Source organism: Bombus pascuorum, chromosome 6 (genome assembly GCF_905332965.1).
Source record: "Bombus pascuorum chromosome 6, iyBomPasc1.1, whole genome shotgun sequence".
Taxonomy (NCBI): Eukaryota; Metazoa; Arthropoda; class Insecta; order Hymenoptera; family Apidae; genus Bombus; species Bombus pascuorum.
The window spans coordinates 13163028-13186347 of NC_083493.1; the positions used below are offsets into that span (position 1 = coordinate 13163028).

General features: G+C 41.0%; 2 protein-coding genes and 1 long non-coding RNA gene across 3 annotated transcripts; 1 reads left to right on the forward strand and 2 right to left on the reverse strand.

Annotated features, from left to right (window-relative positions):
- Positions 1-9212: 9212 nt before the first annotated feature.
- LOC132907835 (uncharacterized) lies at positions 9213-14842 on the reverse strand. The gene is made up of 6 exons (XM_060961256.1): positions 14466-14842; positions 11697-14394; positions 11452-11559; positions 11084-11299; positions 10458-10778; positions 9213-10251 (listed from the first exon to the last, which is right to left on the reverse strand). The coding sequence occupies exons 1-6, from the start codon at positions 14534-14536 to the stop codon at positions 10096-10098; spliced, it is 3570 nt and encodes a 1189-aa protein (XP_060817239.1). The 5' UTR covers positions 14537-14842; the 3' UTR covers positions 9213-10095.
- A 425-nt stretch (positions 14843-15267) lies between these two features.
- Positions 15268-16854, forward strand: LOC132907846 (uncharacterized). The gene is made up of 4 exons (XM_060961285.1): positions 15268-15744; positions 15816-15981; positions 16058-16261; positions 16330-16854. Exons 1-4 carry the CDS (start codon positions 15561-15563, stop codon positions 16535-16537), a joined length of 762 nt encoding a protein of 253 aa, XP_060817268.1. The 5' UTR covers positions 15268-15560; the 3' UTR covers positions 16538-16854.
- Positions 16855-17529: 675 nt separating this feature from the next.
- On the reverse strand, positions 17530-23163 carry LOC132907853 (uncharacterized). The gene is made up of 2 exons (XR_009658269.1): positions 21307-23163; positions 17530-20450 (listed from the first exon to the last, which is right to left on the reverse strand). It is a non-coding gene; the product is annotated as an uncharacterized LOC132907853 (long non-coding RNA).
- Between the last annotated feature and the right edge of the window lie 157 nt (positions 23164-23320).

The window sequence follows — 23320 nt, forward strand, 5'->3', positions numbered from 1 at the left end:
CTACCATCGTCCCATTGCATTTCTAATATCAAACGGTAAATTAGGAAGAAGGTTACCGATTATCCATACGCGTTGCCTGCTAAAAATCTGCGAAAACCTTCGTTTCGACCAATAACACGTTAATACGATTAAGCTACCGTTCTTTCCGACGAGGCTGCTAGCGAATGCGAATCACGTGAGCGGACTGATTCAACGCGGTAGTAGTAAGGTCAAGCCCGCGTCCACGGACAGAGGGATTACTCGCGCGAGATTAGATACTGGATCGCAATGCGTTAAATGAAAGGCGACATCAGAACAATAAGTACTCGGTACTGCTTCACGTACGTGTGCTGGACACCAAACACTCTGGCTGCTCGTTCTATCTCTTCTCGTTAGTTCCGATGGTCGGCGTGTTTCACGTGCCATGCGCGACGATACACCTATCCGCGTGCACGAATTAATAATCCGGCGAATCGAGGAAGATTTATGTTCGACTGGGCGATGTGTGTGTTTGTGCGTGCCACTTCGAAACAAAAAAAAAAAAAAAGGACAGAAATCGCGGTGAACGGGAGCAACCAGCGACCATCGCGTTCCCGTTGCACGTTGGCAAGGTGTAAACGAAGATATCGGCGACGAACGAACGAAATAACTAAATAAGTAGCGTTACGGATTTTCTGTTTTACCGTAGCGTTTCCTGATTTTCGTAAATCTAAAAGAATCTTGTAAATTAGCATTCGGAAAGAAGAAGAACTATCGTAATGAATAGAAGCGACTAGAGATCATCGTCCTCCTTTGCGTAATGTAAAGATGTAAACGAATATTTCAATGACCTGTCGGTGAGTAAGTAAATGGATAATATTTTTATACAATTTCATTTCGATATTGCAATCTTCCGTGCTTCCGATGAATCCAAATGGAGGTTTCTAGGTCCTTGGAAAAAAAGAAGAGAAACGAGAGTGAAGAGAAACAACAGGCTGTTATTGTCCTCGTTAGTCGATGGAAAAGCGTAAAAGAAAATACGAACAACGTATGGGTGAAATAAATCGATAAATAGATTACGGTTTAATGAAATTTCCCTCTGTTATCGTTATCTTTTATTTTTTGATAAAGCGAAAAGAAAGTTGCAGGTCGACTGGTAGGACGACTCGCGACTCAGGAATCGTCAGTGAGATGTCTAACGAGATGCATTAGGGACTCGACTGGAACGTCAAACTGTACCGGATTCCGAGCATCGAGCAAGCAACACGGCAGAATGAAGCCAGTTCGCGGAAACGCAAGAGGCTGGCATCCTATTTCGCATTAGATAGCTATTGTTTCGAGGACGATTGTCTGTAGCAAAGCGTCGACAGTAGGGGGATGAGGAAACGCATTTTAAATATTCACCGATATCCAACGTGCTCGCTTGGTGCTGTTCTTCGTTCCACGGAATTGCGAAGCATCGATCGGCTCGCGATGCCCGCTGCGTTTGGAAGAAGCGAGCTATCCGATTATGCGACTCGCCGATCGAACGCTCGTCCACCCATTCAGTGTTATAGCTAGAGCGATGAATATCTGGTTCGATGCATGAATTTTAATTAAAATTGTTCGCGTTTGGCGTTAGAATCTCTTTCGATGACAAATGAAGGCTGCGGTCTGGACCACGATCGAGAATCTGACTTCCATTTTTAATTTCCTATACTCGAGGATTATTTGCTCTAATTATATGGAATTTGGTTTGTTTAATTGATCCAACGAAGACAGAATAAATTATACAGTTAGGGCGTATTATCAAGGAGCAGGATCGTCGACGACTACGACCGACATGAAATTAGGAATACAAAAAGGAAAAGGAGGGACGCGGTAAATGGACGAGGTCGAGCGTCGATGGTCTGGGTTGGGCATAGAGAAAGAGAAGAAAGTGAGACGAAAAGAGAGCTGGCACCGGCTACACAACCCTTGCCGATAAACCGACACATACCAAACCCTTTCCCCCCGGTTGACAGTTTACTCGCGGTTCACTTGTCATCGGCAAAGATACAAAGATAATTGGTCATTGGGGTATATCGTGGCGCGGGTCGGAGCGAGATAGACGTAACCAAGTACTTTGAAGAGGACAAGCACTTTGAACAGATTTGCTTTGGCCGTTGTTTCGGCCTGGTATTTTAGTTTAGATCAAAAGACTGACGATACTAGCCAATTCAGCCGTATCTAAGCTGCCGACTCTCGCTGTCTCTCTTTCATCAACGGTGTCGTCCCGCGTCCCACTGTCTATTTATCTCTAACTACGTTTCTCGGGATTTCCACTTGCATTCGCGCCATGCCTATTCGAATCCTGTTGCATATATGGAATATGCACTTTGCGTCCCTTGGCTTTGATGCCACGTATAATACCTGGTTGGTTGCGGCTGCGAAAGAGACACATCGAAATCGAGCGAAATTAATTCCCAGCCAGACCTGTTACTACCTAACCGTTAATAAGATTTTCTTGTTGTCTGATTAATAGCCTGGCTTCCGGCTAATGCCAGCATTTGTCTCGTTTTCTTGGTTCGCTCGCTTGGTTGGACGAGACAACTAAAGAGAAGGGGAAACGAGTCTCGCGAAAACGTAAGTGAGATAAATTCGATTCTCTCTCGTAACCGGAGTATCAGCGAGTTGTCCTTGAATTCTACGTACGTCTGGCTTTGTACGCTTTTTCATCAGGCAAGTTCCCAAGTTCGTTCACCTTCTCGATGATATCGTCAGACGATCGAGCTCGACTTTTCAGTACCGAATATAATGCCGAGGACAGAAAAGACGCGAAGAAGTGGGAGGCAGGCAGGAGAACAGAGAGGGGAACCGATGAAAATGGTGCTACGAATGACGACGAGGTACGGGAGGCGGAGAAACGCCACTGTCGAGCCTAGGACCGACATGCATGGTTCGCAGATTTGCATCTCAATGGCAAGTAATATAAATTACACGTAATTACCACCTGGTCGTTCGAGAGAGCAGCGAATTTTATTCCGCGCTATTTCGAGCCATAGTCACTTGCTCGGAACCGTGACTGCGAGCCTCCTGGCCAAAGATCGTTTCGATTCACGTACGAAACCAAAATTTAGTCGTCTACGTAGTCGTAGACTCGCCACTTTTCGTTCTTGCTTTTCCAAAATCACGATTCACGAATTATAAATTCTTCCGCGTGAAACGGTTTCCTCAACGGATACCAGCGGAATAAGTCTGAGGGTAATGCGACGTCGGCTTTATTATTTAACGCATCGATTTACGATTACAATCGCGGCGACGTCCACGCCTCTCTGAGTTACAAGAAAGTTTTTCAACGAATTAAACCATCCAATTATTGTCCCCGCTTTCCAACTCAAGTAATAAACATCGAGTGCGATAACGACCCCATTCCCAGACACCGAGTAGCTAGAGGGGTTGAACGTCTTCCGCCAGTAACGTATCTAGACTGTGCGCTACTCGTTTATCGTTCTTTCCCTTCGTGTCTTGTGCAAACCAGCGGCACGTCATTATTTATTAAATAGCACCAATAAAGAAGGAACAGCGTCCTTTAATCTCGGGCTGTTGAGACACTCGTTTGACACGGTTTATCGTTATCGGATTTCACCTATCTTAGCTCGTAGACGCTAAATTAGCTAACGAGATTTGTATCCTCGCGTCTCGTACACTCGAATCGAAGCTTAAACCGACCTTCTTCGTAGCCTCTTTCGACGTAATGTTTCGAATTAACGAAAGAAAAGCGCCTCTCCGCAACACTGTACGTTGTTGGCCGTCCGTTTCGCATCCCGGCGATAACATCGCGTGGCGTTTAATCTTTCAACTTTTTCCTCGAAATGCTCGACGATGGAAGTTTTCCAGTTTGCCGGGAGGAAGTAAGCCGGCTGAGCGGCCGCTAACTTCGATGCCCCGGCTCTTTTTAATGTTTATGCTTTCGAGGCGCTTAACGCGCCGCCCTCCCCCCTCCCCCCCCCCCATGAATATGGCGCAACGAACAGCTAGGCGCGCGGAGTTTTACTCGCCACGGGCCGCGACTCAGATAATTAGAGAAATATCGCTTAATAAAGTTCACTCGATGTTCGAGCAGCCCGTGTTGCTTCGAGGTAGTTGGAGAAACTCGGGGGTTGCACCTGATCCTCCACCCTCGAACGCTGTTCCAGCCGAAGCTGCCGCGGCCTGTGCGCACCTTGCCTCTCTTATTTTCCTGCTCTGCGCTTCCGAGCCCACGACGATGGGTTTACGCTGAAAACATGCACGCTGAGCACAATCGAAACTTCGCTAAGTGCCTGCCAACGGTTCGGATTAGTCGAGCCCGGTTACCTTCTCCGGCAGGAAACACTTGTAATTACACGAAACTCCAAGTTTCTCTTACTTTGATTTCAATCTAGCCCGCGTGCAGCGACGCGTAAGGTGTCGTTTAGCAACTTCCAAACGAATAATCCATTCTCGGCCTCGTTGCGAAATTATTCACTTGCTGCTCGGATTGTTCGTTAGCTGCGTGAATCGTTCATATTTTCTCAATCCCCGCCCTCCCCCGTCATTCTCCCTCCTCTATCTTCATGCTGTTTCTTACTTTTTTGTCTCGTTTCCCGGTTCGTCGTTTCTAGATCAACGCAAAACGCGTTTAAACGACGAGATTTTAATGAGAGTTCATGATGGCGCGAAGGAGGAGCAGGACGAAGAAAGGCGACGACGAAACAAGGATTTCGAATGGAGACGCTACCGATTTTAGAAGCTATAAGTCAACCCCGACGCGCAATTATCCCTCCTTCAGGCGTCAGGGACCCTTTCTATCATCGTTCGCTACGGGATTCCTGCCGTGATTCGACCCCGCAGGGTTATAACTTCTGAAAATGACAAAAAAAAAAAAAAAAAGAAAGGAGGGGGAAGAAAAAGACGGTGAGAAGGCAAAGGCGGAGGTAGGAAGAGTAAGAGAAGCTTACCATCGATTCACGGACTTTCAAAAAGATTATTTATCCTTTCGAACATGCGGAAATACCGCGACCATTCTACGTTCTTCAGCCGTAAATAAAAAGGCATCTACGCAGCAATAACTGTAAAAACTTCAAAATTGTTCACCGTCGACAACTTCGTTTCCCTATTCAACAGGTATTCAAGATTCAACATCCTATTTATCGATCATCCTTATAGCGTATTACTTGAGACGCCGGAAAGCCTTTAACCAAGCAAACTTCTAAACAAACTTCTCGTATAGCGGCACGACGAACCATTGGAAAATGAATGGCGGATGAAAATCGTGGAAAATCAAACGACGTACAGAGTAGCCTAAATATATCGTCGTCTGGAAGAGAACAATTAACGTAGCGTGGTGTAACGAACGTTCTAACAGATGATATATCTTTGCTCGCAGCTGGAAGTTCCTGCAACGTTCGCCCCTGACCATTGTCCCGGTTAAAAGCGGGGTTGCGCGACGCGAAAGGGTCATCTCCAATTCGGTCGACATCTCGACGAAAAGGGGGTATCCCGTAGACGCGTGCTAGCGTGACTCCTACGACTGATATCGGTTGGCAAAGTAAAGGCTTTGACCGAGGTTTCGTGTATGTAAATATATATATATTGCGGCCTGCTCTGCGACGATACCTACGACACCGTCCCCGGACTAGGGCTCCCTATCGATCTAGTAGCTTGTCCGAGTCGCTGCAATCCTAGAAGAAGAGGAAAGAAAGAAGCTGCCGGGTCCGTCGAGGATTCAACGCGGAACAAGGCGACGAGTGTGCACCGGTGTTATCCGGATTTCCTTCGAGTGGATAACGAAATCGTTCTTCCTGTATATATTTTTCTTTTCGTCCGTAATTTCTTGCGAGAGACTCGTCCGGTTGTATTATATCTTCGTTCCATTCTCCTTTTTTCCAAGTTCGACTGGTTTACACACAGTCCAATTACGAGAGATTCCCAATTTTTCGAGTAAAATGAAACAACGTTCTGGTCGAACGGTCGAAGCGGTGCTCGATTAAAATTAAACGAGGCCGACCGATCGATCCTTGGTTTTTCGTGTAGATACAACTCGGCCTATGTGTCGATGAATCGCGTTCTATTTACGGTCAGTTTGGAGGCAACGAGGACGAGGGTCCGGCGCAAAGGGCTAAAAAAAATAGGAGATGACGACGATGACGACGACGACGATGACGACGGCGACAACGAGCAACTACACATTCGTCCGTGGACGAACGGAGGGGTTTGGTGTATCCATCTGGAAACACTTGGACGGCCACGCTCTACCCTGCTTGCGTCATTACGCTCGCGCACCTTTTCTTTCGCACTTCCGTCTAATTGCTTTGCTTACGTGCCAAGAGAAGGGGGACACGGTGTCACGTGCCGCGGCTGCACGACAAGCAGTTCTATTACTTAAAACCGGATCTCTGGAAAATTTTTCTCGCTCCCTTTCGAGGCGAACGCGTAATCCTACAGACGTACCTTTAATTTCGTTCCGTGCAATTCCGTTTCTTCTTCGTTCTTCGTCCGGAAACGATCGTCGACCACGATGACCAACGTAAAAGGCGAGAATTTTGTTCAGTTCGTTCCTATCGACGAGCAAAACTTTATATTTTTAGACCTGACACGATCGGTTCGATGCGTGGAACTTTCAAAGTCAGAATACGAAGGGCAGGAGTGTCACAACGAGGTTCTCGCAACGATTAATCGTACGATTGATCGCGGATGACCGTGTCTGCGTGGCACGCAACAGCCGATGTGTCATCGGGTCAAAGGACAACGAGAGACTGGCCGATGCACCAGTGCTGGCCGTCGTCAACGGTACGCCGTCCTTTGGCAATAAAACGTGACGCACTGTCGAAACAGAAGAAGAATCGCGTTATGCCAGCGTGCCTCGGCTCTGTAACTATGCCGGGAGTAACCGTGACGGGTGCGGCCTTCCGGGTGAAACCGGATGTTCGTTGAAGTCTATTACGCGTCACTGTTCAACATTGTGCAATGTCATCGTTCGAAGAGTTTGTTGAAATTTAGCTGGAACTCGAAGAATGGAAAACACTCGAGATTCATCGAACCGTAGTTAATGCAAAATATTACTCTTGTCTAATTTTCAAGCATCGATTTCACGCTAGGCTTGTACCAGTCGTTGCGAGCAAGCATCTTCCTCTGTTTTCATCTAGCCCGACCGAATTCGCTTTCCTTCTTTTTCTTTTAGATACATCGTAGATTTTCGTTCGCTCGGCGTGTTATCCAATCTACAGCTGGCCAATCTGTTTATTATACGAAGCCAGCACCGTCTCGCGTCTTAGCGATTCAATCAGGAAGCGTAGAAGCTGGTTTTTGCCCTGGAAATTCGTTAAACCCGTCGGAGGGTGCTACAGGTATACCGAAACTTTTGCCTACAGTAATTTCCTGATTTTCGTTGGGCGCAAGGTGTACTAATCTATCGATGTAACTTAATATACGTGATAATCCACTTGAACGCCGGTTGTAACTATTTTTTCTCGATCGTAGGGAAACGGGTGGAATTGGTCGAACGAACGAGAAAGATATCGTGATAGAGCCGGGCACACCAGTAGCCGTGCACCACCGTTATATACACTGTCACAAACTTACTCGACAATAGATCGAACTGACGCGAATGGTCAGCAGGAAGCGCTTCCCATTTCGTTTGTGAATAGCTACGCGCTCACACGTTTCGAGTTCTTGTGTTATACGTCGAATGAACGTAGCGAACCGGATCGCCCTAGAACTACGCTTCTCCGGGACCTATGTTGCGGAACAAAAAAAAAAAAAAAAAAAAAGAGAAAAAAGAAAAAAAAGACGGTCGTTCGATTTGATCATCCGCCATCGGTGCGGACGCCTTTCGTAATCGTAAGTGTCGCGTACCAATATAGTGGTAGAGTACTGCTGTCCCAGACAGCAACGAATCGAATCGACGACGAACGAGATGAAAGTGGAAATTGATCGATTTATCCCAATTTGCGGTTAAAAGTTGCAATCGCGGGAAAATCGTGGCCGCGATGTCGCGCCGCCCTAGATTTGCATAACGTCTGCTCGTACGTGCGGCGCGCGAACTGAATCTCGATCTTTCCGGGAATAGTCAGGGTTGAAAGGTACCCGTTGAAAAGTAGCGATTCGAAGTGCCGCCACGGTCGAGAGGACGGAGTTTTTAAATGCAAACTTGATAGCATGAATAAAAGATTTTGGCGAGGCATCCAAGTGCGCGAATGCCAATGCGATCTGACAGTAACCTAACCGTATTACGAACGGTAATTGCCGATGTAGAACGACGCTGATTGTCGTGTACGATTGTGTACGGGTAGCTAGAGCCAATCACCCTGAATAACGTGGGTTTGCTTCTGTCGCCTCGCAATTACTTCCTGTCTTATTTTTTTCTTCCTCTCCTTTTTCTACTTCTTAGCTTTTTTCAGTTGCGGTCTGCTCGAAGAGCAACACAATGCACAGAGTTCGATCACCTTGCGGTGATCCTTTGCCGTGAGTCTGTATGACAGAAAAGCCGAAGATTTAAATTGAAGTAATTAAAATCCAGGCATAAGAGGAGGAGTGAGAAAGTTGGGTATTGTCAGTAGGGAGCGTGCGCCTTGTTAAATTTCTCGGTCGAGCGCAAGTCTCTATTCCAAGTGGAGCGAAACGGATGGCCAATGGCCAATGACGGCGCGGTGTCCTTCTTCCGCTTCCGCGGTTTCCTCCTCGTTTCCCTTCGTCGACTTTTTCGGTACCCTTTCTGCTTCTTTTTTAAGGTCTCCTTCGCTCGCTTTCTTGTCGTCGTCGTCGTTGTCGTCGTCTTTTCCTTCTCACCCCCTCTTCTTCTCCCGTCGATACTATCTCATGGGAAATCCCTTGAAAAGGAAGCATAAAGAATCACGCAACTAACGTATGAAAAGCAACGTGATACCGGTAATTTCTAAAAAAAAATCTGGCCAGAGAGCCGTTCGAATTTTTAAGGCTCGATCGACGAGGCGTTGGGAAACTAGAGACTTCGTTTCGTTGCGATTCGTCAAAGGAAAAAGCAACGACGAGAGGATAAATCGCGAAAGAGGCGACGTATAGAACTTCGTAGCTTCTTTGCCGGTTTCGATTTTAAGTAGCTTCGGCGTTAAGCTGATGATTCTATGCCGTGTCCCTGCTGTCGTTGGCAGACGGTAACAGGACGCCCGGTTTCTGCGATACATTTCCAATATTCCTCGACGCCTCGTTTGTATTATGTCGCTGGCGGAACTATTGACATCGACAACGAGGACGATTCGTTCGTGGTCAAAGGAATCGGTTGGATTGACATCGGATCGTGTTATTTGCTATTTATTATCGTCGCGCTGAAAGCATCGTTCGTTTTCATTTTGCCAGCGCAAAGTAGGCGAACAGAACACCCGTTAATCATCAGTTTCTCGAATGGAAATCGCTTTCGAATCCTATTTTCATCCCTCGACATATTTTTTACCTCTCCACCGTTCTTGTTTTTCAAAATTCTATTTGCTGTGGCAATATTTTATATTAAATACGCGAGAGTTTATTTGCAACCGTACGAGATGATGAAAATAACCAGTCGCCCCCACCCCCTGCACCTCGCAACCAATATTATAACTCTTCGGATATTTCATTTTCCAGTACGATTGAAATCGCTGCTCACTGCCCGATATTCGTGCAAATAATGATATCGAACGGTGCGCTGCGGAATTTCTCGCTGGACGCTACTGATCGCTTCGTAGCTTCGCAGGTTAACCCTTCGTTTCGTACGCGCAAAAGGGGATAGATAGAGGTGGGGGATAGGCTTTTGACATCGTGTCATCGGCTGGTCGTATCGGTTACACACAGACATTTCGTTCGTTTATAAGCGTAACGGAGGCGAGAAATTCTAAAATGCGGGCCAGTTTCGGATACTCATTTTGTATTCGCTCGACATTTACTGCCACGCAATCATATGCAATTAAAATATTCATGCGTAGGTTCGATTTAAACCACCGGCGCACACAGCGACAGATGGGAGGCTATGAAAATTTCACAGAAATTGAAATAATTCGTTTCGATGCATCGGTATAAAAGGGAAAATCCCATACAAATACTTGTATGCATAGATCGGAAAGTGCGGTATATTCGTGTGACACAGTGAAAACGAAGAGTAGCAGCGATATAAAGAACGAGGCACACGCATACGCGCGCGCGCGCCTGTTACGTCGAGACATCGTCACCGTTGATCGCCACTCTCAGACTCTTAATTTGATTAATATCCAGTTCGAGATGCGCGAACTTCTCGTCGTCTTCGATTAGTCTTAAAGAGCTAATATCCATCGATGCGATTTTCTCCAAAGCTTGCGGCTGTGGTACCTATAACGATAAGTAAGAGGATTTAGATACATTCGTTAGGAATGTTATGGTATATCCTCGCGCAAACAATGGCTTTCGTTATCCGCTGTCTTTAGCACAGCGTCGTGGATTACGGTACAAGAGTTAATTGGAGAACGAACACCTGACGACGATTCCGTTGATCTATGGAAATTTTATCGTACGATTAATAACGCGGATGCTGTTACCTCCGGATGTTGTTGTAGCCATTCCACGAAACCTCGTACGCTTCTCAAATCCAATATATCTTTCCAAACGACTTCCATCGTTTCGATATCCTTGGGCACGTTCTCGCATTGCAGCCATTTCTTTCGCACCTGATTATTAGGCGGCACGAATCGAAGCTTCCAAGGTATAGCGGTGCCAAAAGCTTTTACTTTCGCCGATGTTTCTTCCGCTTTCACGTCTTTCATTACATGCTTCTTCGTCATCGTGAGCTTTCTCGCACCGGGTGTGTTTCTCGTTAAAGCTACCTCTGCAGGTACCACCGGCATTTCCTGGATCGACATCTGTTTGAAAGAAAAAAGAGAACAGATGAAAACAAGGAATAAAGTGTTCAGACGCAATTAAACGAGACAGCTGAGCAAACTTCTCGCGAGATTCAAATGGAAGAGGATGCTTGCTTCCGAAACGTGCTGTTCAAAGTAATTAGAGACTCGTTGCCGATATTTAACAGGAATTAAATATTCTCCGACTGTACGATCGTTCGTCGCTGTGAATAATCGTTTGCAGCAGGCGAGTAAATATTAGAAAGATTAAAAGCTGTCTCAAGAGCATACGTATATAAAGGGCATGAACGATATTTCTCTTTAACCTGCATCGCTCTGCAAGCTTCGGCGCTGAAATCGATTTCAAACATATCCCTGAGAACCTCCTCGTCGATGACGTTATCCGTCCCGCCTAAAGTTTCGACCCATTGGCAAAAATCCTTGCATATCTTTCTCATCGAATTTTCGGCTCTCATTTCCAACGTAGCATCCGGATCGTAGCCCTCGAGATCGCGTTCCGTCAAAGGACGCCACGTAACCACCTGACGCGTAAAGAGATTATTTGTCTTTTTTTTCCTTCCCTTTCGACCGACATTTTCTATTTCTTTTTCTTTCTCTTTCCTTTTTTCTTTTTTTCCCTCTTTCTCCCTGGCCGTTAGAAGATTACTCTATCGCTATCAGTCCGATATCGCACCTTACGTCTTGGTTTCATCAGAAATAGAGCGTAAGGATTGTATCTACGACGACCCACTTTCTCCTTGTCAGCGAGCGATTCGGTGTCTCTCGGTGTCGGTGGATGCACCTTGATAATTATAAAAAAAAGGCTATCTTTAAAAAGACGAACCAAAGTGGAGCAACTTGTTAAACTAAAAATAGTGAGCGCGCGATACGAGGACGTTTGCTTTCTACTTTAAAAGAACAGACGAATATCAAACGTACTTCTAAACTGTCATGCGTGGACAACGTATCTTCGATCATTTGCGTTTCACCGATGTCGAACGGATCTTCGAACACAGCTTCCCTTTTCTTTGGAAGCTGTTCCGGCATTCCCAGCAAAGGTGCGACCAGATTGTAAGTCTTTCGAGGTAGGATACGTCTGAGGAGACGGGAATTACACACGGGTGGCTGATCGACGGAAAAAGATAAGTTAGAGGGGAATTTATCAGGATACAAATAACGTTTAGAATCGACTAATAACCTTGTCAAATTCGTGATCATCTTATTACGTTCTTTCGTGTTCGGATCAGCGTTTTCGTTATCGTTCTTTAATCGTTCCGAAAATTCTTTGCACAATATTTCCAGCATATCTATCGACGAAACGTTCTCATCGAGATTTTTCAAAATTTCTACGATCTCGTGCGGTTGCGTAAGCGGCAATTTCGTCCGGGCTCTCGCGAAATCCGTAGCGGATAATGTTTTCAAAAGGCCGTCGTCACGAGTAGCGTCCAATTCTCGTAATGCGGCCTTCGACGCGTCCCGATATATTTCCGAGCTATTGGACGCGGTATCCATTGATACAGAAAAACCAGCGAAACTGGTTTCCTTTCTGAGAACGTGTCGTTGCTTTCCTGTACTTGCTTCGCCATTTCCAAGCATCAGTTTGTCCAGCATGGATTTTGCTTTCGTTAAAGGAGGCGGAGGTGGCTTCCCGTCGTCGTCTGTTTCGTCCTTGCCAAGGACTTCTCCAGGCACGGCTCTTGATTTTCCCGAAATGTCGCCGTAAACATCGATAGAAACGCTTTTCTTCAATGGCGTCGACTCGAGCAAGGCAATTCGATCTTGCAGAGTCGTCGGTTTTCTGCTTCTTAAAGCTCGCAGGGGCTCTAAGCTCGGCCTGAAATTCGTGGGGGCATGACAGGGTACTAAGTATTTCGGCTTAGGTAGATCGTCGCTGACCGAAACTACAATCGAATCGTCCTCCTCGGAGCTTATGCTGCGAGACGAAGAGGGAACCTTTGTTCGTTCCAGAGACGTAACACCCCTAAGATCTATCGTAGCTTCGTTTAAATTCGTCAAAGTCGTGTCATCGTCTTGTCGATCCTCTTTGGCTTTCTTCGCGATCACATTAGACGAAGGCTCTGACTCTGACATACTTTTCCCCCCCGCTTCGTCCGTTAGTCCTTTCCCTGCTTGGTCTTCTTCGAGAGAGCAAGTGACATCCGCAACCTCGACCACGTTTTCAAAGTCATAGAATTCTGCGAATGCAACGTCGCATTCGAATCTAACGTCCGCCGTATCGACGTCGTCGGTCAAAACTCCTTCCACTTGGTCCTCAAAGTTTGGTATGTTCGGAGAACTCGAGTCGCTATCTTCTAACGAATCCGTGGGTGATACCACTTTGGCGTCTTCTGCGATGATTCTTCGCAAAGCGGTTCTAGGTAGAGATACTTTTCGTTGCAGTGGAGTTTCGAATAATTTATACATGCATGGTAAGCATTTGTCGCGATTCCTCCTTGGGAAGCTGGATAATTTTGGAATTGACGAAAGAATACGATTCGATGGACTTTCCCGGTCCTCCGGGTATACGAATTCTGGACTTGGCCCCGATGTGTAACGCGATCCCGTAGAAATGGTCCTTGAAATTGTCTCATCGGATTTCAAAGATGGACATTGGACGTCAGTGCGCGTGAATTCTGAATCCTCGAACGACTTCTCTTCAGAAATCGTCTGCAAATCGTGCACATTTGAAGATTCTTCGCTTTGCTTATCTTTCCCGATGCGTTTAATCCTCGGGAGCTCTCGTTTTCCATCGTCACTCGCGAAGGAACCGTCTCCTAATGTCAAAACTTGTTCTTCTTGCAGATTGTCGAAAGGTTTGAATTTGAAATCCAGATCTTTGTTCTTCGTTAAACGCTTCAACGCCTTGTAGGCAAAACGAGCGGAATACTTTAAGTAATCTTCACCCGTTAATGTGTCTTCATTTTCTTCTTTGATTGGATTCGTCATAGATTGAAAATCTGCCACGAGTTTCTTATCTTGTGCTTTGACAATTTTGTGACGTGTTCGATCCTTCGTCTCACCGTCCTCTTCGTCCAGTGATCTTAAATGTTTCTGTAATTTTTTCAGTTTCAATCGGAGATCAGACGCCGTAGGGTATGCGCCGAGAATTGGAAGAGTAGGGAAATTTTCTCCTTGTACATTCCGTTCATTTTGGACATTGAAACAAGTCCGAATATGATCCACTTTACCTGGGCGAATTTTCCGGAAACTAGGTTGAGGATCGTGGCTATCTAATTTTGGAATTCGTACAACTTTAGACGATGTGGTAAGGCAAGTCGTTGTATCCAAACTTTTTGGAGCAGCTCGAAACGATCCCTTTAGTATCGATTTTGGATACGATTTCGTGGCGTCGCAATTCCAATACCTATTCGACTTAAAGTTTGACCTTATGGGATGCAATTTGTGCAAAGAATTATCGGATGCGTCGCAATCGTCTGAATAAGAGTTAGAAAAGAAATTCCGATTAGATATTTTGTTCTGAATATCCGAATTAAGATCGATAAGTTGTGAATCGTTTTTGGAAAAGGTATGATAGGATAATCGAAGGGAAGGGTTTCTTACTATGATCAGTCTCTTCTCTTCATCGTCGCAGAATTTCTCCCAGTATTCCTTCGATTTTGCAATCGGATATTCCCATCTACCAATAAATGAAATTTTTGTCAAATCTATTCACACTAATGTAAAAGTAGTTCCGCAAGTGTAACGTACCTTTTTCCAGTGATCTTTTTACTTCTGCAATCGTTCTGCTTCTTAGGTTCCCGTCTACACGAGCCACTCATGTTGCGAAAATCTCGAATATATTTAAACGTTCACTATCTATTTACAAGGAATATTTTTAAACCTAACCGTTAACCTTACGTCTATGAAGTTTCTTCAAATATTTGATTTCAACTATCGATCAAACAAATTTTGACCAAATTCAGGTCATACATACACATGTCGAGAATGCGACGATGTTTTACAGGGATTACATTGTATACTAATTGTATACAGAATACCGTATGAAGATACGTCACGGAGTTTCTAACCGATCGACAGTCGTAGAATATTGTTAGACGTAGTAACAGCAGTTTTCTTCTTATAATTCGTTACCTCTTAACATGGCGTTTTCTGGTTGTCACGGGGTCAGCACCGTCATAAATTCCATATGGATCATACATATATTTATACTTATTATACCACGTGCATATGGTTTGAGATTCTATCTATTTCAGTCACTGAGTGTATCATACAATAACCTGGTAAAAGACTTTTAATTCAAATCGGTATTATACTCAATCGATAATATCGCATGTGACATGAAAATGATAAGGACGTCAGACGATACGAACACATGAGACACGAAGAAGTATTGCAGGTTACATCTATTCTGTGTCGCGACTGTCATTCTATCAGTGATTCTAGTACTCTACTGGATCGATAAAATCGCATGTGACACGAAAATGGTAAGAAGTTCAGGTAAATTCCAAAACGTCGTACTCGAAAAAGCATTGTATGTCACGTTTATTCTGTACCTCATCTATTATATTACAAAAAAAAAATAACTATGTAGATCAAATTTTTCATAATTCTATCCTTTTATGTATTAGCCCATAGTAATGCAGAAATAACTTTTTTTTAAAATAAATGTAACTCTTCTTAGAAGCCCTGTCTTATTACAAACTAAAACTTACCAGTTACAGAAATCTAGGAACTTTTTAATATTTGATAGTTGTAGCAGAATGGTTGTAACCATAAAGAAATGCTCGTTACAAACTAATATGTAGTAACAATTACCTTGTTTTTTATTATTTATGTTACAAAATGTCAGAATTCGATGATTTAAAAGATGCTATTGCATGCTTGAATGAAAGTGTTTCCAATTTTCCAATTGGAGCGATATCGATAGAAGATTTTAAACCAATTGAAGAAAGAATTACAGACACACGAGCGTTATTGAAGTGTCTAAATGCCAAGTTATTGATACTTAAAGCACAGCATGATTTTTGTATGTCATAAAATTATTACGTACCAACCAGACATTAATGGTGTAAACATTATGTTATACCATAATTTTAGATACAGCAGCTGAGGAACCAGTGGAAGATCTAAAAGACACAGTAACAAATTTGCATGAAGCAACAGCAAGTTCTCTTATAACTAATACAGCGATTAAACTATGTCTTCATTCCCATAGCATTCAAGCTATTTTGGAAGGCAAAGAAGGTAACAGTGATATGCAAAGGTATAAAGAATCAAACAATCTAAACTTGAAAATTTAGAATGGAAGAAAATATTTAACTGTTCTAATATGTTTTTAGAAAAATTTATGCATATATGCGTAAGCTTTTTAGTTTGAACGACAATATTTTAATAGTACAAAAGGAAATAGACAATGCAACAAAGGAGCAGTTAGAATTAAAAATTCAATGTCGCAATGCATTGTTTGAGCACAAAAAATTTTTGAAGGAACAAGAGGAAATCTGCAACAAAAAATTAAAAGAAATAAACCCTCAGTTAGCAATGTAAGTACATATGCGCTTAATAATACATTAGTGAGATTTTTAACTCAAAGTTTACTAAATGTTTTCAGAAATAAGGAAAAAACAAATAGAACTATAAGAAATATTAATATAATGAAAAAATTAATTGTAAATTTTATTGCTGCTTCTAATCATATGTTATATAATGATCCATTTTTTGTACAAATGCTAGAAGAACATAGAGAGCTAGTTAATATCGAAACAGTATTAAAAATATCTCAAAGTAATTTTGACAACAAAGAAGACAAAAGCAGCTAAATATTTAAAAGAATAATATTTATGTAACATTTTATATCATTTATTACTTTTGTACTTTAGCTTGTACTATTTCTTTAATGCAACAATATTTCAATTAAGAACAAGATTTCAAATAAAACATACTACAGTACTTTTTAAATAAAACACTTTTGCTATTATTAGGTACAAACTTTTTTGTTAATGTAATGTAGATACTAAGATCATTGTAAAGGATGAAGAAACTTTAAAGCACATCGTGTATCATTTTCTTTTGTTTTATAGAAGAAATGTATATGAAATGAAAATTCTTAAAACAAAATAAAAAAACTTAAAAATTAGATCTTTTGTATTCTCTCTATTTACCGCATACTAATATAACTTGAAGCTTTGGAAACAAGTTCTTTTTCTACAATATGCGTTGAAAAAGAGAATAAAAGAAGCTCCAAACATATAGTCAAGTAGTCAATTTGCATAGTCAAAATAAAAACATACAAGAAATTCAGTAAGAACTTCTTTTGTTTGACTAAGTGCGCAGGCACAACGCTTATTTACAAGAAAAAATGTTCGCGCAATTTCAATGTCTTTTTCAAATTCTATTAAAGCGATTTTTATCAGACGGTTTTATGTATATATATGTATATATATAATATATATATATATATATATTGTATATATATATAATATATATATATAATATATATATATTAGTCGATAAATAACAATTCGTAAGCCAGTGATTACGAATTAAAAGATAGAATTTCAATCACAGCTTACAAGTACGATAGAAATGTATTATGTAGGGGAGAGAGGTGCACATTTGTTGACAAAACTAATGAGGACATGATCCATTTTGTAAATTACATTATATCATCTATATTACGTGAATTTAATGCGTGAAATTTTTATGGTCCGGTGTGTCTTTCAGTCTCGTGTTTTTTCACCATTAGGATGCAAACCGCTCTCCACCCCTCGTATTCCAACGCTTGCTGACGTAAACACAGAATCCATCGGAATAGTACTCAAACAATTTAATTTCTATGTACATTAATCTTCTTTTTTTTTATCTTTAATAGATTATTAGTTTCGTAAGTGGAAAGAAAACGAATCCACTAATAGAATAACAAAAGCACGTTAAAAGTGAACAATGTCGTTCCATTAATATAATAGAATATTCTCGCTCAAAAACTTCAGACGTCATTGTCTTTGTGTTTGTAGACATGTACGAAATGGACAAAATATCTTCGAAAAGCATCTTCGATACTTTTAAATTGTCTCTATAAATTAGCAAATGGAATAATTCATTAGCGATTTCCATACTCTTCTTCGTTCGATTTCGTCACAAAGAACACATTCACTTCTCACTGGCATCATTTACGATTACGCGGTAATAAAATTAGTCGATCACTGCCGTTGCGAGACAGTGGTAATTACTGTAATAACAATACAGCTTAGTAATCGCCATTATTGATATTGTTTATGCATATATGTATATGTATATATAATCTGAAGCTGATACATGTCCGGATATCCGACATTTCACATATTTTAACTTTTCGTGTTTCCGTGTGCGTACTTCTATATCCATTCCAATAATTCCTATTTACAAAAATTAATCGTCGCCCGATTTTTATTTTTTCTTTCCATAGCATAACGTCTCCTCACTATATCGATAAACTTCTCAAAATTTCTATAACGTCATCAATCACACTCATTACATGGGCATACTATTATAATGCACATGAGCTGCCAATTCCATATAAATGGCAAATAATCATCGAACACAAGCTGCAGAATGCTTTAACAACGAATACATGCTACACAAACTTTTATAATAATAATTAAAACGCACACTAACCGTACATTATCTAGATCATGTTCGCAGAGCGAAATGTATCGCGTGAAAAATTCACTACAAAAACGCAACACATTGATTAACATATTATAGCTATAATTGAATGCGTTTTTTTTCTTTTTAAATAAATGTTACTAACATTCCAAGGTAAATATCTTAAAGACAGATCAAAATTTAATAATAGCTTTACAAACTTTAGCCCTTGCTTTATAATGAAAACGAATTGGAAATACATGTAATGGAACGATTAAAGAAGATACCAGTTACATGCACAGAATCCACACAAAAAAAATAGTCAGGGTTAAAGAAATAATTAAGGAACGAGTCTTATATAATCGATACAAGAAAAGAAAATATCGAGTAAATTTTTCAATATACGATTAAAAATAATAAATTTCGCTTTGTAATAATTACGAAACAAACGATTGAAAAAAGAAACGCAACGGAAATCACATATCCTCTACGGATTGATTTGCGATCAGCTCGAGTCTTGCTGGAACATGACCGCCTGTCGTTCTCGTAATTGAAAAACGAACGGTAAGTCGTGAGTTTGTAGCAACTCATTAAAAGCGAGGAAATGAAAGACACATACATACATTGATCTCGGTCCGATCTATTCGCACCATTTTACAAATATACAAATAATCGTTTTCAAACTCAATCATTGTTCTATCATTAGTAATGGACGATCGAATTCGTCATTGGGACGAGCATAACAACCTTTTCTATACGAAGTACAAGAATGAATAAGAAAACAAAAATATCGTTAAGAAAAGGGGACATATATCCCGGATAAGATAAGGAAACATTTTCTTAATCGCTCACAACCATACTTAACCAGCAGTCAGTCGTGTTATATTTAAAAACTGGTGACACATGAAAAATCGACTAAAAAAAAGACTACAAGCTAAATTGCAACATAGTTGCAGCATAATCACGCCAACGATATGTGGCTGAATAGCGATATAAATACGGAGACTCTCTCGTTTCCACAAGATTCACTCGCGCATTTTTCTTTCTTTCATACGTTCTCACTTTCATTCTCTTGCGCGTGCTCCCTTCCTCTCTCTCCTCTCACGGAGATAACTCCGTTCCTTAATTTTGGAATTCATTACTAATATATACCCTAATCGCGAAATTTGGTGTGTGTGCATATGTTTGTATGTGTATGTTTGTGTCGTATATGTTCCATCGAGAGATCATGCTTACAAACGATACTAGTAACGAAAAAGTAAGAAAACGTAAGAGGCATTAGCTTCTTAAGCATTCGAGTAACACGAAGATTCGTTCTCTTTCCACATGAAAGCATACACACTGGAGGACAACGGGATCTCCTTCCTCTTTTCTTTGTCCTTCCATCACTCTGGTACTCTGAATTTGTTCTCTTCCACTCCGCCAATCGATACCTCCTCTCTATGTTTTCTCTAGGTCTTACATTACCGCGCTCATTCTCTCCTTTCGTCGTAGCATTTGCATTCGCACTCTTTCGCTGTATACAAATCTAATGTCCGATTGCTCGACATTTACTTGCGCCGACAAGCTTATAAAAGGAACAATACTCTCGGTACATACCCAGTGGGAAGATACAGATAATAACGAGAGAGGAAATCCACAAAGTTAATAGGTTTAGTTCTCATCTCCATTTAAGCGTATTACTTCAAGACATCCGACGGCCAATAACAGCGTAATACATACAGGTGTGAAGAAGCTAGCGACATAACGTTTCTTTGTTAGATTCTCTTTTTTTTTTTTTTTGTTTTTTCGTTTTTACATAAATCGTGATACACTCTGTCCATTCCTTTAGTTTGCGATCTTTCTCTCTAGTGCGCCGCGCTCTCGCTTTCGTTCTAAGTACATCGAACGTTTCGTCGTCGGATGTGCTTGGCCAATAATTAATGGATACAACGTGTACGGGCACTCACGGTACGCTAACACGGTACATCGGTATGGCTCGGCAGTGGTACGCAATCGTTGGCCAGACTAGTAGAAGTTCGGACCTTCGGACACGGTAAAGTTAGTATTCGCCGTCTTCACGCGCAGACAAGTGACAGTCTGTCGATTACATCGCCTCTTAAAATATTCCTGCAAGAAGAAAAACATCTATGCTAGTCAGCCGATTAAACAACTGTCGGCGTTGTTTAACAATTCTCTCTAGTTGATCAATCGATTGCGTTTTGTTACAAATTCATTTGGCGAAGTACTGCCCGAATAGACAAGATTTTACTGCGGAAGAAAATTCTGGAAAAGACACGTCACAAAGACATCTAATCTGTCCTTTCTTTACTTTCTTTGTCAGTCAACAATTATCTAACGGGATGTAATGACATTACAGCAATAGTTTCATTTTTCACTATCATTATTGCCTTTATCAGTTAAATGGTGTATTTGCTTCTGCCTCTACTAATATACTTATAACGATACATGTGTTTACTTTCAAATAGCAATCTTTTGTACATCTATGAAGTAATACTAAGTTATTGGGAATATTTATAGATAATAATATTTTTAGAAAATCTATCACTTCTTATATAATTTCTTTATATAACTCCACTTTTCCATACAAACAATTAGTAAAAAATAAAAGGACATATTTTTCCGTGACTACGGTACATACTTTTCGAGAATTCTTTCTCAAAAAGGATTTTGTTATCTTAATATCTACGTCCCGTATGTCGTAACATATATCGTCAGGGAATCCTCCAGGAAAATTTAATATCAAGATATATAGAAAACTTGAGACCAAGAAGTAATTCAATTTTTTATTATTAATCAGCCTGCAAATAAACGAACAATACAAGTTTCTCAATTCGTAACATGTTTGCTCGAGTAAAATGTATAAATTCGTTTGAAACGTATAATTTCCTTCAACGACGTATTTAACGATGTTGCAAATTTGTAACAAAACATCCGGTACTATCAACACATCAAATGTTCTTACTTGCTCGTTTAATCGGCAGGGCTGACAAGATCCTTTTCCCCTTCGCCATCGCGCGCATATTTTCACGTTAAGTATATCTCTTCACTGCTTGGGTGCATTTTCAGAACATCCACGGGGATTTGCATATATCACATCGTAACGCTCTTCTTCTCGTAACTTCGTGGCACAAACATATTAAATAAGCTCTCGAGAAAGTTTTCCACAAAGTAAGTGCACAGTACTGTATAACTATGTCACGTACAGTTTTATATTCCTTTTTCTCTCTCTCTCCCTCTCTCTCTCTCTCTTTATTTTCTTTTGGTTTTAAATCCAGTTGTGTTCGCGTCGATCTAGCAGACAACGATTCGTTCCAAGGAAATTCTGTTTTTATTTTCTTTTGTAGAGTTAAACAGAGACGGTAAAAGTTTGTATTTTTATTGCTTTAAAATCAAACCTATATTGATGTATATTCAATTACAAGCATACTTTGGTTCTCTTTTTTTTTTTTGTTACATTTCTAATAATTATCTTTGTTTAAACACGTGTGTTTCAAGAATAAAAAAATTACTCCGAAATGAACGAGTCCTTTTATAGACGCTAAGATACGATTCAAGAAAGTTTCCCGAATCTTCGTGTTTTGGGTAGAACACGGATCAACTGTGTCGAATACATGTGTATAATTTGTTGATCTACGTCCTATTCAATTTTCACGGTAGATAATAGAATCTACAGAGGAAAATTTGTAATTTCTCTTTTCTTCGTGTTTCGATATGTTATGTAAAATGTAATTTGAATGATTTCTGCGACGTATAGCTTTTACGTGATAAATTCACGGAAGGCATGAAACCGAAATCGAACTGCTTAAAATTACGATCACTTTAATATCGCTCTATTTCCAGGATATATATTGATAATTTGGACAGTCGTTTTGTTATACGAAGCTCGGTAAATGATATGCGATTAACTAAAACAATCGATATAAAGCATATGCAGCTTCGTAGCAAAATAGTTCTCGATATATTTTATGTACAGTCAGTGTAATGCTTTCACGTATAATCGTGTACTTATATAGAATAACGACAGGCAGTGTAGGCGTAAAATAAAATTAGTTAAAAATTGTTAACTAAAATACGGTGAGTGCAATTTAGCACGTATCCGTTGCTACCTACAGATAGCGTTAATACTGTTATACCTCGTGTACCGTACAAGATGAACTTAAAAGGATATAATCTTCCATCAAACAAGAAACTATTTGTCAAACTCTCAGCGACAGCGAAAAGACAAAACATTTGGAAGATTCGAATGTGAAACGATGAAATTGAAAGATACGCGCGAAAATGATACGTGAATTTCGATCCTACTGGATCTTCTATTCGATGCTTCTAGTGATCGTTGAAAGGAAAATAAGAAGAAGGTAACTGAAACGATCACGAACTTGAAAAAACGTTGTCCTATTGAACGTGCTTGTAACTGATCGGAGTTAAGCATACGCTAACGCGTTTATCCTTTCAGTTTCATGCCTTTCCAGTCGATCAGACTTCACAAGTAATTTGTTTATAAAGTTCGATACAAGCAGGAGTACGCTACGCTCGTTATCCGGGACTTTGAGTAAAATGAGATCTCAGCTTCAATTTTTTTTTTTTTTTTTTTTTACGATTTAATACACGTATCGTAACACATTTTTGCAATGACGGCGTGTTGAAAAGTGCGCCACCGCGGTACAAGATGAAAGAGTCGTAGGCACAAAACGCGTTCTTTCACCATCGGCACGTCAATTCCTTACTGTTATACGCGTATAGTAACGTAGGTGGAGCGATTTACCAGTACTAAACGGTTGGGATCGACGGTTAAAATTATCCTCAGTCAGCAGTGACAAGTTTACAGTGTATTCGGTAACATCGACATTGATAAACGATGTTTGATTCGCTTTAAACGATGATCGTAGATGAAGTGACAATAATAATCAGCTAAACGATAATAATAATAATAAAATAATAAAATAATATAATAATAATATAATATTAATAATAATCGT

Excerpts from the sequence above, each read along its gene's own strand:
- LOC132907835 (XM_060961256.1), bottom strand. The coding sequence starts at position 14,536 with ATGAGTGGCTCGTGTAGACGGGAACCTAAGAAGCAGAACGATTGCAGA. Across the intron at positions 11,300-11,451 it reads TGATGAAACCAAGACGTAAG|GTGGTTACGTGGCGTCCTTT; the intron begins GTGCGATATCGG and ends TTTACGCGTCAG. Across the intron at positions 10,252-10,457 it reads GGCTACAACAACATCCGGAG|GTACCACAGCCGCAAGCTTT; the intron begins GTAACAGCATCC and ends TTATCGTTATAG.
- LOC132907846 (XM_060961285.1), top strand. The coding sequence starts at position 15,561 with ATGTCAGAATTCGATGATTTAAAAGATGCTATTGCATGCTTGAATGAA. Across the intron at positions 15,745-15,815 it reads TAAAGCACAGCATGATTTTT|ATACAGCAGCTGAGGAACCA; the intron begins GTATGTCATAAA and ends CCATAATTTTAG. Across the intron at positions 15,982-16,057 it reads GGTAACAGTGATATGCAAAG|AAAAATTTATGCATATATGC; the intron begins GTATAAAGAATC and ends ATATGTTTTTAG.